Here is a 13,009-nt window from a genome sequence, read left to right on the forward strand (position 1 = left end):
GATAAAAAGAAAATTAAGAAATATCATATTTTATAAAATAAAAAAATAATAATTAATGTTGCAAATTATATGTTCTTAGTAATTGAAAAATATTTGTTAGACGTAAGAAAACGCTCCAAATAAGTGACATAACATATGAGTATTAGATAAAGCGTTTAAAAATGCAGCAATACAAATAAATAACAAAAAGAACAATTCGTTATTTATTTGTACAATACATTGTTGTTGGTGAAATAACAACATAGTTTCGACTACAGAAATGTATTCAGGAATTCGTTTGATAAAATAATACGCCGACTTATTGCATAAGTACTTTATTGTCTATATTCATTTAGTCAGCATTTCGTCATTAATTAAACTATCTCAATTTTTCCAAGACTTCCTTGAACGGTGGGTAAAGAACCTCCTGGATATTGTTACCAAGGAAGAAGTGAGATGACTGTATTTATCGAGTTTGTAGATTTCAGTGTACACCTTCATTACTTTCTGCACCTTTTTGGCACTCTGAAAATGCAAGATTTAAGGAAATTCTGAAACATTGCATAAGTACTTTATTATCTATATTAATTTGAGTCAGCATTTCGTCATTAATTAAACTATCTCAATTTTTCCAAGACTTTCTTGAATGGAGGGTAAAGAACCTCCTGGATATTGTTACCAAGGAAGAATGTGAGATGACTGTATTTATCGACTTTGAAGATTTCAGTGTACACCTTCATTACTTTCTGCACCTTTTTGGCACTCTGAAAATACAAGATTTAAAGAAATTCTGAAACATTCAGAAAAAAAAACCATACTTCCATCGTCCCAATACCGTCGTCCTCTCCAACGAACATGTACATAGGTATATTGATCTTCGACATATCATACATCGGAGGCTTTATGGAATCATACATTATCAAATTCTTACGAGGGCCGTAATCGTATTTCTTGAACTCTGCGCTATCCGCCAGCTGCATGTACTGCTTGAAGATGTTGATACCTTCTTGATCCGGAAACATTCCCATAAAAGTAGGGAAGATTTCCTAAAAATTACTCAATTATTCATAAATTCCCATTTAATTTAAAGTGCGAAATTACAGGATCGTGGATTCCATTTTCAGGACCGAAAGTTTTCGCGATCACAGCCCTGCACAGTTTAATATTTACATAAGTCATAGAGCATAAGTTCTTCAATATATATTGTCTAACGCTGATCTTACGTATAGGCAGTTTGACTAATACTTTCTGCAAAATAAGTACTTAAAGAGATTTACTTTGTTTGAGTTGGATTTCTAACTTACAACAGCTTTAATCAAAAATTCTTCTTTGTCAAGGTAAACTACAGGAGCAAAATTCAGGATGGCTTTCAGGTATTTTTTGGCGTGATCCGGCCTGTCGCTTGCGTATGCCATCATCTGCGTGTTTCCTGCGGAATGTCCTAAATACAGAATGTTACCAGCTTGTCGTGTCTCCTTGTCGATGTATTCGAGAACCGCAGGATTATCTTTAGCCAAATCGTCGAAGCTGAAATTATATTTTATCGATAACAACGATCCAACAGAAACTATAGTTTGAAGTACGTGTGATCCCAGTAATCCGAGTATAATCCTTTCACGCGCGTTGAAGAATAGTACGTGCCTCTGCTGTTCGACAACCACACATCGTATCCCATATCTGCTAGCAAGAAACCTAAACAATTTTCATTTTTAAATTAATATTTCATTTACTAAAAGCCTATATTTCATACCAATTGAATCATCTCCTCTTTGAATCCACAATTCGGAATTGCTCAAGGTACCATGCACCAAAAGTATTGGTTGCCTGGGTTCGTCAAAGCTGCTTGTCGCGTTGGCAATCCTGAATACCTTCAAGATAAATCCATCCTCCGTTGTAACATTATGAGTCTGAACTTGGTAGTTATGTCTCTTGGCAATAGCATCCTATAACCATTCAACAACAATAATAATTTATTTTATGCAACCATTCAACAACAACAAACTATATGTCTTGAATCATTCACTGACAACAACAATAAATTATGTTATTGATAACGTCAATCATTAAAATCAATAACAAATTATCTCACTTGGAAACATATTCTGTAACATCTCAACAACAACAAACAATACACGTCTTTGGCAACAATACCATAACCATACAACTACAGCAAATAACAATGTATGTCCCTTGACAACGAAATTGAACAACAATTTTAGCAACTATGTTATGTAACCTTTCGACAACATTATCATCATTAAACAAACAGCAAATAACAATTTTTGTTTCTTGACAACATTACAGATACTCAACAACAAAGATAGAACAATTCCAATACCGTTGTTGCTCGAACATCTTCATTATACCAGCAGCTGGATTTTTTATCGAAGTACGATAAAACAGTATAATCTGACCATTTCTTGCAAACGTTCCTATTCTTAAATCCATCACTGAACGCCATCAAACCAAGTGCCATCAAGTATTTGAACAACATCTTGCAAACCTTAAAAACTATTATATTTATTTGATAATATTTAAAGAAGGTCTTACTTACAAACTTCTACTATCACTAATTTTCAATTCCTTTTATCGTCATACTTATACCACGAATATAGCCGTTGTGGGCAATCAAAAAACGTTAACATGCAAAATAGACATATAATTAACGTTACTAATTTGAACTTTGAAACAATGTAAAGAAACTGTAACACGAGTGAATTATTGCTCGCAATTTGGGAAACGATTGTTAGAAATATAAAAAGTCTCCTAATCAAAAAATAATTAGAATTCAATAATTTTTTTGAATAAAACTTTTTGAATCTAACAAATTTTAAAATCATTATATTTAATCAATTGCAGTGAATTAATTGCGATGACTTGTTTTTTAGAATAAATTATTTAATTCAATTATTTACATTAAAACAAGGTCATAGAAATATATTAAACTTTTATTTTATTTATTCTAAATAATTATAATTAGTGACGGAACTACAAATCTTTGCGTCCCCTTCAAAATATTATTTGAGCCCTTAAATCGCTCGGGACTTTTTATGTATTGTATGGAAAAACAAGTCACTGTGGAATATTTTCTTCGATTTTCTGTTGTGAAGTTTATAAATAATCAATCCAACAAGTTTTTACTTGTGGTTTATTCTTGAATATTCGTTTAATGGTTTGCTTTAGGGCAGAAAGACCTGGTCAATAGCCCTTTGTAGCAGTTGACTTTTTGTTTCATGTTTATAATTATTAATTTACAAATTGTCACAAAACAAGATATAATAATTAATAATAGAAAATGGTGAGTCTTTCTTTTATATTAATTGGTTTGCTTTATTGTCTCAACTATGATTATTGGCTGCATTTACCTTAACTACACGACTAAGTAGTTGTTCATTCAACGTAATTACTAAGAGTATGAAGAGTAAGGCACGGTTTTGATAAGAAGCTCCGCTTAAGGTCACTGCTCCTTCGCGTGATTTCACGAATCCTTAGAAAACTTTGAGTATTTAGACATATTTGATGACACCAAGAAATTTTTTTATTTCAATATGAAATAGAGAAAATCATCGAATTCTAAACAACAGTTAAATTGTTGAGAGGACAATAGTGGGGGACTGTCGGATCTCAGAGAGTTATATTAAGAAAGTCGTGAGCCCTAAACACCAGTTAGTTTTAGTATTTTAGGACCGTAAACTATTTTGAGCTTCTTATAGATCCGGGATGCGGTGGTATTGTATAATAATTAATTATTTTAAATAATTTTCTGTTATCAAAACACACACATAATGGAAACAACGCGTGTTTTTTAATAAGTATATGATAATATCAAAAACTGGTGTTTCAAAATTGTTAAGTATAATTATTATATATTAATTACTTGATAAGGCATTTCATAAATAAATTATTATTAATTGCTTAAAGAAAATAGTAAACTTGACGTTAGTAATTGGACAATTATCAATTTATTATATTTTTAATTATTTATTTTTTCTTTACTTTTAATCATTCCAAATCTGCAACAATTTTGGCAACGAGTTGAACAGTTTTTTGACATTGACAAAAAAAGAAAAAAAAACATTAAAACAAACTAACTTTTAGTTTCTAAAGGGGAGGTCGAAAGTGTATCTGTAGTCTGTGGGGGGTGTCACTACTCTCTAGGAGGGATAACGCGAGACTGTTGGGGTGGTTTTCCAGTCTTTTCTGGTAACGGGGTTATATTTATTAGTTACTAATATTTTCTGATACAAAAAATTTCAGTATTTGTGCATTAATTAAGAGATATTTTTCTAAGGAAAAAAATAATAAATTAGACAATATTAGCAAATGTGCCTGAAATTTTATTTTATATAAATAGAATTGATTATAAATTACATAGTAACAATTTTATTTGTTATTTTAGGTGAAAAATTACTTTTTCGTCCCAAGTTTTTCGAGAAGATTAAAGAACGGTTTGTATAAAACTTCCTTAGCATTTGCATCCAAAAAGTAAGCCATGTGAGAATAATTCTGTAAAGCATAAATTTCATTATATACAGTTAATTCCTTGTGGAATGTCTCCGCATTCTGAAAAAATAACAGATTGTAATGATAAAGTTACAGATTTAGTAGAAAACTTACACTAAATGGTGTTAAATCATCTGAGGTTCCTATGAACGTGTATACTGGAACGGAAATTTTACCCAAATCGTATTTGGGCGGTTTCTCGGTTCCGTACTTTTTCAAATTACCTTTACTTCCGTAATCAAATTTCTTGAATTCCGCCGTATCTGCAAACTGGATGTACTGTACAAAAGGCTTCAGCGATTCTCTATCTGGTAATGATGCTAGCATAATCGGAAACAACGCCTAAAAAATGATATTAAACAAATAGTAATTAAAAAAAAAGTTTTTAAAATACTGGATCGTATAAATTGTTCTCATTTCCAAAGTTCAAATCGAAAATATATCTACACAGGTTTATGTTTATTACAGTGAAAGAACAGATCATCGCAATTAAAGGAGATCGTACATCCACGCTATCGAATGGTAATGGTATGTTGAGTAGAAAACGCTGAAATCTAGAATTGAAGTTGTTCTTATCCAATGATTATTGTATGTTGCTTACCACCAAGTTGACGAGAAAACCTTGCTTATCCAGATATACAGCCGGGGCGAAAAGGATCATAGCCTTCAAGTTCTTTTTGGCTTGATCGGGTCTTTCAGAAGCATAAGCCAACACCTGAGTACTTCCGATTGAGTGACCCACATACAAGAGATCTCCAGTCCTTCCTGTCTTATTACCAATATACGAAACTACTGCTGGAATGTCCAGAACCAATTCATCGAACCTTAAATCTCACGATGAAATAAGAATACTACTAAAGCAATACAAAGTTTTTTACGAGTGGTCCCAAAACTTCGAATCTTGAGTAGTGTAGAACTTGTGACCGGGAGAATTGTAGTTGCCTCTAGTATTACCAAGCCATACATCGAAACCAGCATTCGCCAGATGAAAACCTACAATATAATGATTAAAATTATGTATTTTCAGCTAAATTATATAAACCTATAGAATCTTCGCCACGTTGCAACCAGATTTCAGAAGAGCAGATAGTGCCGTGCTGCAGAAAGATCGGTTGCCTATTAGAATTGAATGAACTCGAGCTATTGGCTATTCTGAAGACGGTCAAGATGTAGTCGTCTTCGGTAAGAACGTAATGAGTTTGGATCTTGTAGTTGTATCTTTGCACAATACTAATCTAAATATTTAAAAAAATATAATTTATTACTACTTATATTTAGTTACTAGATTTTACCATGTTTGCATTGACATCTGGATTATACTTGCACGAATCGCTGACATGTTTGATAGTATAATCGGACCAAGTTTTGCACACGTTATTTTTATACGAGAAACCAGCGCAAATTGCAATAAACAAAACGACGATTCCAATTTTTGCTATTGTAATTCTCCTGAAAGAGAAAAGACAAGAAAATGAGATTAAAATTTAATACATAATCAATCACTCAATGGAAACGAAATACTATCAAATAGGAAATAGTTATGAGTAAATTAGGTAAACGTAATCATTGATTGATATTTTTCATTTTCAATCATTCTCAGGTTTATCTGATAGCGTTATTTTTTTTTCTTGGATTATTATGAAATCTTAATGTTTGATGATGAGAAATTATTTAACATTTCCATGAAACGCATACCTCCAAGTAGACTTTTTATCAGCTTTTTTGTCATCACAACAAGAAGATTCATCAACTTTACAACCATGGATAACAATTCTCCTTCGTTTACAATTTTCTGCGTGTAAAATGAATTAGTTATTATATTTAAGAAAAAAGTTATCATATATATTATTTGTATTTCTCATTATTTTTCATAATTTTTCATTTGATAGTTATTTTCTATAAATAATAATTCCTGTTAATTTATCGAATTTTAAAAAAAAAATCCCAATTTTTTTTTCACTTCCCTTATTATTAATTTAAAATAAGTTAAAAAATAAACATTCTTCTACAAGAAATTGGGAAATTAAGAAAACACAGTTCTGCACGAGTCGTGGTAAAGAACGGACGTCTCTGAATTTCCGTATTTTATCAGTAAATAGTTTCTCTGTGTTTTTTACTTATCCTCGTGTACCGGCTCTTCGACAGCCTGTGTGGGGCTGCGGCCAAAAAACAAAAACACCGAAAATAAAAAAACCATCACGAATCCAACGACGATGATACTTTTAAAACTCCAACGAAAATTACAAAAACTACATCTGCACAAACCACTAGAAATATCTTCGTGGTAAAAACCGTAACAAATATGACCAGGACCCAGTTTTCGGACGCTTGGTCCAAAAACCCATGCAACCGTTCAGATGTTGTAATACTCACCAAATCAGAGTTTCTGATTAAATCAAACACGTGCAAAACAACAGTAATAGCCTACCTCAGGGATATGAATGGCAGAGGCATTATAACCAGCCATTCAGAGAGTGTTTCTTCTAAGTTACCGTTAAAACACATAAACCAAACATCACTATCCTGTGTTCTCATCAGAGTTGATCTCGAAATAACCGACGATGAAATAAGCTCGCAATTAAACAATAACAAAATCAATCACAGTTACTGTAAACGAATAACATGTAGAGCAACAAACAACTTAACATACAAAGTGAGGATCATCACTGGTTGTACGACCCAGCTGAGGAGAGCATCCCTCCACCTCCGGTAGTGGGGAAATGCCCCAATATAACTAAATGCAATAAGTGCCAGGGACCGCATCCGACACATATTTTCTCTTCGCCATTGCCGCAGAGGTGTGCGGCATGCAATCAGGAGGACCATGCAGCTTGGTCCATGAAGTGTCCAAGGGGACCCACACAACCTATTCCTGGTATCCCAAACGCTAAAATCAAACCCACAAATAAGAAAACAGCAGAACTCCCCGAAGCCATCTCCAAGGATAGTAAGATCCACGGTGCGTTAACAATCCATAACTATATAATTAATACCTTTACGTAAACCTACACGATTTTTATTTTTAAATTATTTTTTTATTTACTAAAGCCTTTATTTCATACCAACTGAATCATCTCTTTGAATCCACAATTCGGAATTGCTCAAGGTACCATGCACCAAAAGTATTGGTTGCCTGGGTACGTCAAAGCTGGTTGTCGCCAACGCGAATCATGAATAACTTCAAGATAAATCCATCCTCCGTTGTAACATTATGAGTCTGAACTTGGTAGTTATGTTTTTTGGCAATAGTATCCTATAACCATTCAACGACAATAACAATTTATTTTATGCAATCATTCAACAATAACAAGGTATATGTTTTCAAACAATCACTAACAACAAAAATAATTTATGCTATTGGTAACGTTATTCTTCAATCATTAAAAATAATAACAAATGATCTCACTTGGAAACATATTGTGTAAGATCTCAACAACAAAAAACAACACACGTCTTTGCCAACAATAGTATATAACCATACAACTACAGCAAATAACAACGTGTCTCTTGACAACGAAATTGAACCATTCAACAACAATTTTAGCAACAATATTATGTAACCTTTCGAGAACAGTATCATCATTCAACAGACAGCAAATAACAATTTTTGTTTCTTGACAATATTATTTTACAGATACTGAACAACTGTTGTGTCCAACCACTAAATTATAGGTCATTATCAGAATAAATGCAGAGTAGGCAAATCCCACGGAAGACATTGACCGTTTGCAGCGTTTCTTCGTATTTTTAACTGATAACCAAACTACAGAATAGAGAGATCCAACGGAGAATAGTAACCTGAAGGGAAGCGTCTTCTCAAAACCGTGACTTACTCCTCAAACTCCCACCCCGTCCGTATTAATAATAATTAACTTTGTTGGTAAATAAGTATTTAGAATTAGTCTTAGTCAATCTCTAAAATTATCTACATTGTGGAAAGAACCCCAAGAGTACCAATTATTATAATAAACTTGTTTTAAACCAATTGAATTATTTAATTCTACAATGTCAACACCAGAAGAAGATATTCCACTTTGTCCAGAATTCCATCTCTGGGACACGACACAACAAAGAAAGAACAATTCCAATACCGTTGTTGCTCGAACATCTTCATTATACCAGCAGCTGGATTTTTTTATCGAAGTACGAGAAAACAGTATAATCTGACCATTTCTTGCAAAAGTTCCTATTCTTAAATCCATCGCTGAACGCCATCAAACCAAGTGCCATCAAGTATTTGAACAACATCTTGCAAACCTTAAAAAATAACTATTTTATTTAATTGATAATATTTAAATAAGGTCTTAGTTACAAACTTCTACTATCACTAATTTTTAATTCCTTTTATAGTCGAACTTATACCACGAATATAGCCGTTGTGGGCAATCAAAAAACATTAACATGCAAAATTGGTTTGCTTTATTGTCTTAACTATGGTTATTGGCTGCACTTTCCTTAACGATACGACTAAGTAGTTGTTCATTCAACGTAATTACTAAGAGTATGAGGAGAAAGGCACAGTTTTGATAAGAAGCTTCGCTTAAGATCAGTGCTCCTTCGCGGAGGTGTGATTTCACAAGTCCTAAGAAAATTTGGAGTATTTGGACAAATTTGATGACACCAAGCAAATTTATATTTGATTATGAAATAGAGAAAATCATGGAGTTCTAATAACAATTAACTTGATGACAGGGAAAGTCGTGAGCCCTAAACACCAGTTAGTTTTAGTATTTTAGGACCCTAAACTATTTTGAGCTTCTTATAGATCAGGGATGCGGTGGTATTGTATAATTGTTCCGCCACTGAGTATAATATTGCATAATAATTAATTATTTTAAATAATTTTCTGTTATCAAAACACACACATAATTGAAATATTGCGTGTTTGTTAATAATTATATGATAATATTAAAAATTGGTGTTTCGAAATTGTTAAGTATAATTATTATATATTAATTACTTGATAAGCCAAAATACAAAATATCCTAATTATGCATTTCATAAATAAATTATTATCATTAATTACTTCAAGAGTCTTTAATTGCAACGAACGATTAATTGCGTAAAGAAAATAGTGAACTTGAGATTTGTAATAGGACAGTTTTCAATTTATTATATTTATTAGATAATTATTAATATTTTCTGATACAAAAAATTTCAGTATTTGTGCACTAATTAAAAGATATTTTTCAAAGGAAAAAAATAATGAATTAGATAATATTAGCAAATGTGTTTGAAATTTTATTTTATATAAATATTTTAAATAATTTTTTAAATAGAATTGATTATAAATTACATAGTAACAATTTTATTTGTTATTTTAGGTGAAAAATTACTTTTTCGTCCCAAGTTTTTCGAGAAGATTAAAGAACGGTTTGTATAAAACTTCCTTAGCATTTGCATCCAAAAAGTAAGCCATGTGAGAATAATTCTGTAAAGCATAAATTTCATTATATACAGTTAATTCTTGTGGAATGTCTCCGCATTCTGAAAAAAATAACAGATTGTAATGATAAAGTTACAGATTTAGTAGAAAACTTACACTAAATGGTGTTAAATCATCTGAGGTTCCTATGAACGTGTATACTGGAACGGAAATTTTACCCAAATCGTATTTGGGCGGTTTCTCGGTTCCGTACTTTTTCAAATTACCTTCACTTCCGTAATCAAATTTCTTGAATTCCGCCGTATCTGCAAACTGGATGTACTGCACAAAGGGCTTCAGCGATTCTCTATCTGGTAATGAGCTAGCATAATCGGAAACAACGCTAAAAATGACATTAAACAAATAGTAATTTTCAAAAAAAAGTTTTTAAAATACTGGATCGTATAAATTGTTCTCATCTCCAAAGTTCAAATTAAAAACATATCTACACAGGTTTATGATTATTAAATTGAAAGAGCAGATCTTCGCAATTAAAGGAGTTCGCAGATCCAGGCTATCGAATGGTAATGGTATATTGAGTAGAAAACGCTGAAATCTAGAATTGAAGTTGTTGTTATCCAATGATTATTGTATATTGCTTACCACCAAGTTGACGAGAAAACCTTGCTTATCTAGATATACAGCCGGGGCAAAAAGGATCATAGCCTTCAAGTTCTTTTTGGCTTGATCAGGTCTTTCAGAAGCATAAGCCAACACCTGAGTACTTCCGATTGAGTGACCCACATACAAGAGATCTCCAGTCCTTCCTGTCTTATTACCAATATACGAAACTACTGCTGGAATGTCCAGAACCAATTCATCGAACCTTAAATCTCACGATGAAATAAGAATACTACTAAAGCAATACAAAGTTTTTTACGAGTGGTCCCAAAACTTCGATCTTGAGTAGTGTAGAACTTTGACCAGGAGAATTGTAGTTGCCTCTAGTATTACCAAGCCACACATCGAAACCAGCATTCGCCAGATGAAAACCTACAATATAATGTATAAAATTGTGTATTTTCAGCTAAATTATATAAACCTATAGAATCTTCGCCACGTTGCAACCAGATTTCAGAAGAGCAGATAGTGCCGTGCTGCAGAAAGATCGGTTGCCTATTAGAATTGAATGAACTCGAGCTATTGGCTATTCTGAAGACGGTCAAGATGTAGTCGTCTTCGGTAAGAACGTAATGAGTTTGGATCTTGTAGTTGTATCTTTGCACAATACTAATCTAAATATTTAAAAAAATATAATTTATTACTACTTATATTTAGTTACTAGATTTTACCATGTTTGCATTGACATCTGGATTATACTTGCACGAATCGCTGACATGTTTGATAGTATAATCGGACCAAGTTTTGCACACGTTATTTTTATACGAGAAACCAGCGCAAATTGCAATAAACAAAACGACGATTCCAATTTTTGCTATTGTAATTCTCCTGAAAGAGAAAAGACTTGAAACGAAATTATATCAAATAGGAAATAGTTATGAGTAAACGTAATCATTGGATAACCTTTTGATATTTTTCATTTTCAATCATTATCAGGTTTAACTGATTGCGTTTTTTTCTTGGATTATTGTGAAATCTTAATGTTTGATGATGAGAAATTATTTAACATTTCCATGAAACGCATACCTCCAAGTAGACTTTTTGTCAACTCCTTTGTCATCACAACCAGAAGATTCATCAACTTTACCACCTTTATCCATATCTCCTTCGTTTACAATTTTCTGCGTGTAAAATGAATTAGTTATTATATTTAAGAAAAAACTTATCATATATATTTTGTGTATTTCTCATTATTCTTCATATTTTTTTCATTTTGTAGTTATTTTTTATAAATAATAATTATGTAATTCCTTTTTTCACTTCCATTATAATTAATAAGAAATAAGTTAAAATAATTCTTCTGTAAGAAATGATGAAATTAAGAAAACTATAATGAACATTTATAAAATAAAATGAATTAAATATTTTTCCAGCTAAGCTATAAAAAGAATTTAACTTTCAATACAAATATTCAAATTATAACAAAATGTGTCTGATTTTAACAATCTTGTATTTTGCAAATTTACACCAAAAAATAATTACTTATTTTATTTAAATCTAACTATATTTTCTACTTTCAACAAATTTCTTTAAACTTACTTTGTTTAGAGTAGTTACAACACCGAGAAAACCTTACGTTCACTAGCAAAAAAATATCACGGCAATGTAATTATATATGTAACATACTGAAAAAATTGCGTGTGTTTTAAAACAATAGTTTAAAGTCTATTTTTTTGTAAGTGCACGCGTTGAATTAAAATAAATTTCACATCTATCGTGTTTATTTTTATACAATAAAGTTGTAAATGTAATTAATTTTAATTAAATACGTGAAGAGATTTATTTATAATTTCGTTTAAAAAAAAATATACACAAGTATTTGTAGTATAAATATTTCCAATAATTTTTAATTATTGAAGTCTCTGAACTCACTGATTCATTATTGTGAATTGCATCTGTTTAAATATGCTTCCGCCTACATCAATTTATCGTAATAATTGGAGATCTCTGATTATGCGATGAACTTTGGTTTAGCAAATTTCTAATATCAACGCATTACGAACTTAATTTATGTAACATAATTTTTAAAATGCATATAGATTATAATAAATTCGTTTCGACAGACCCCATTATCACGGATTTGCAACATCGAATGCCAGACACTTAACTTGTAGAAAATCTGCAAATCACCAAGTTTTATAACAATGCTAAGTGCGAGCATCCGCTTCGAAGATTCACTGCTAATCATCCAATTTCCTCTACTAATAGCCGTTTGCATATCTCGACTAGGCAATAACCGCATGGACCAAAAAACATTCCCAGTAACAACTTAGGCAGTTTTCCCAACTACGCAATTGCAGTGTGTATGTGCAAGAACCTTGACGAAACAATTAAATCAAAGCTCTTTCGATCGGCCGCGATTACGGGTTTTTCTTGAAGAAAATGCAATTTTTCCGTAAACAAACAGTGATAACAATAATAACACATATTTGTTACGTAAACTAAATGTAACGTTCTCACGTTAATTGTTGTTTCCATGTT

General features: G+C 31.7%; 3 protein-coding genes across 5 annotated transcripts; all 3 read right to left on the reverse strand.

Annotated features, from left to right (window-relative positions):
* Positions 1-536: 536 nt before the first annotated feature.
* Positions 537-2,482, reverse strand: LOC108563559 (lipase 1-like). The gene is made up of 7 exons (XM_017922273.1): positions 2,318-2,482; positions 1,730-1,922; positions 1,563-1,671; positions 1,284-1,506; positions 1,081-1,227; positions 798-1,025; positions 537-743 (listed from the first exon to the last, which is right to left on the reverse strand). The coding sequence occupies exons 1-7, from the start codon at positions 2,471-2,473 to the stop codon at positions 597-599; spliced, it is 1,203 nt and encodes a 400-aa protein (XP_017777762.1). The 5' UTR covers positions 2,474-2,482; the 3' UTR covers positions 537-596.
* Positions 2,483-4,340: 1,858 nt separating this feature from the next.
* LOC108563546 (gastric triacylglycerol lipase-like) lies at positions 4,341-7,119 on the reverse strand. Of its 2 annotated transcripts, XM_017922254.1 has the most exons (8): positions 6,911-7,119; positions 5,775-5,931; positions 5,525-5,717; positions 5,361-5,475; positions 5,084-5,306; positions 4,877-5,029; positions 4,597-4,824; positions 4,341-4,542 (listed from the first exon to the last, which is right to left on the reverse strand). In XM_017922254.1, exons 1-8 carry the CDS (start codon positions 7,015-7,017, stop codon positions 4,387-4,389), a joined length of 1,332 nt encoding a protein of 443 aa, XP_017777743.1. In that variant the 5' UTR covers positions 7,018-7,119; the 3' UTR covers positions 4,341-4,386. The 2 variants fall into 2 exon arrangements, with proteins under 2 accessions (XP_017777743.1, XP_017777752.1); XM_017922263.1 differs by lacking the exon at positions 4,877-5,029 and having other exon boundaries at positions 6,911-7,117.
* A 2,829-nt stretch (positions 7,120-9,948) lies between these two features.
* Positions 9,949-12,237, reverse strand: LOC108563577 (lysosomal acid lipase/cholesteryl ester hydrolase-like). 2 transcript variants are annotated; one of them, XM_017922296.1, is made up of 8 exons: positions 12,068-12,237; positions 11,555-11,649; positions 11,200-11,356; positions 10,950-11,142; positions 10,788-10,900; positions 10,511-10,733; positions 10,025-10,456; positions 9,949-9,969 (listed from the first exon to the last, which is right to left on the reverse strand). In XM_017922296.1, exons 2-6 carry the CDS (start codon positions 11,626-11,628, stop codon positions 10,725-10,727), a joined length of 546 nt encoding a protein of 181 aa, XP_017777785.1. In that variant the 5' UTR covers positions 11,629-11,649; positions 12,068-12,237; the 3' UTR covers positions 9,949-9,969; positions 10,025-10,456; positions 10,511-10,724. The 2 variants fall into 2 exon arrangements, with proteins under 2 accessions (XP_017777785.1, XP_017777794.1); XM_017922305.1 differs by having other exon boundaries at positions 10,025-10,463.
* Between the last annotated feature and the right edge of the window lie 772 nt (positions 12,238-13,009).

This window comes from Nicrophorus vespilloides, unplaced genomic scaffold (genome assembly GCF_001412225.1).
Source record: "Nicrophorus vespilloides isolate i.1.1-1 unplaced genomic scaffold, Nicve_v1.0, whole genome shotgun sequence".
In the NCBI taxonomy this organism is placed as follows: domain Eukaryota; kingdom Metazoa; phylum Arthropoda; class Insecta; order Coleoptera; family Silphidae; genus Nicrophorus; species Nicrophorus vespilloides.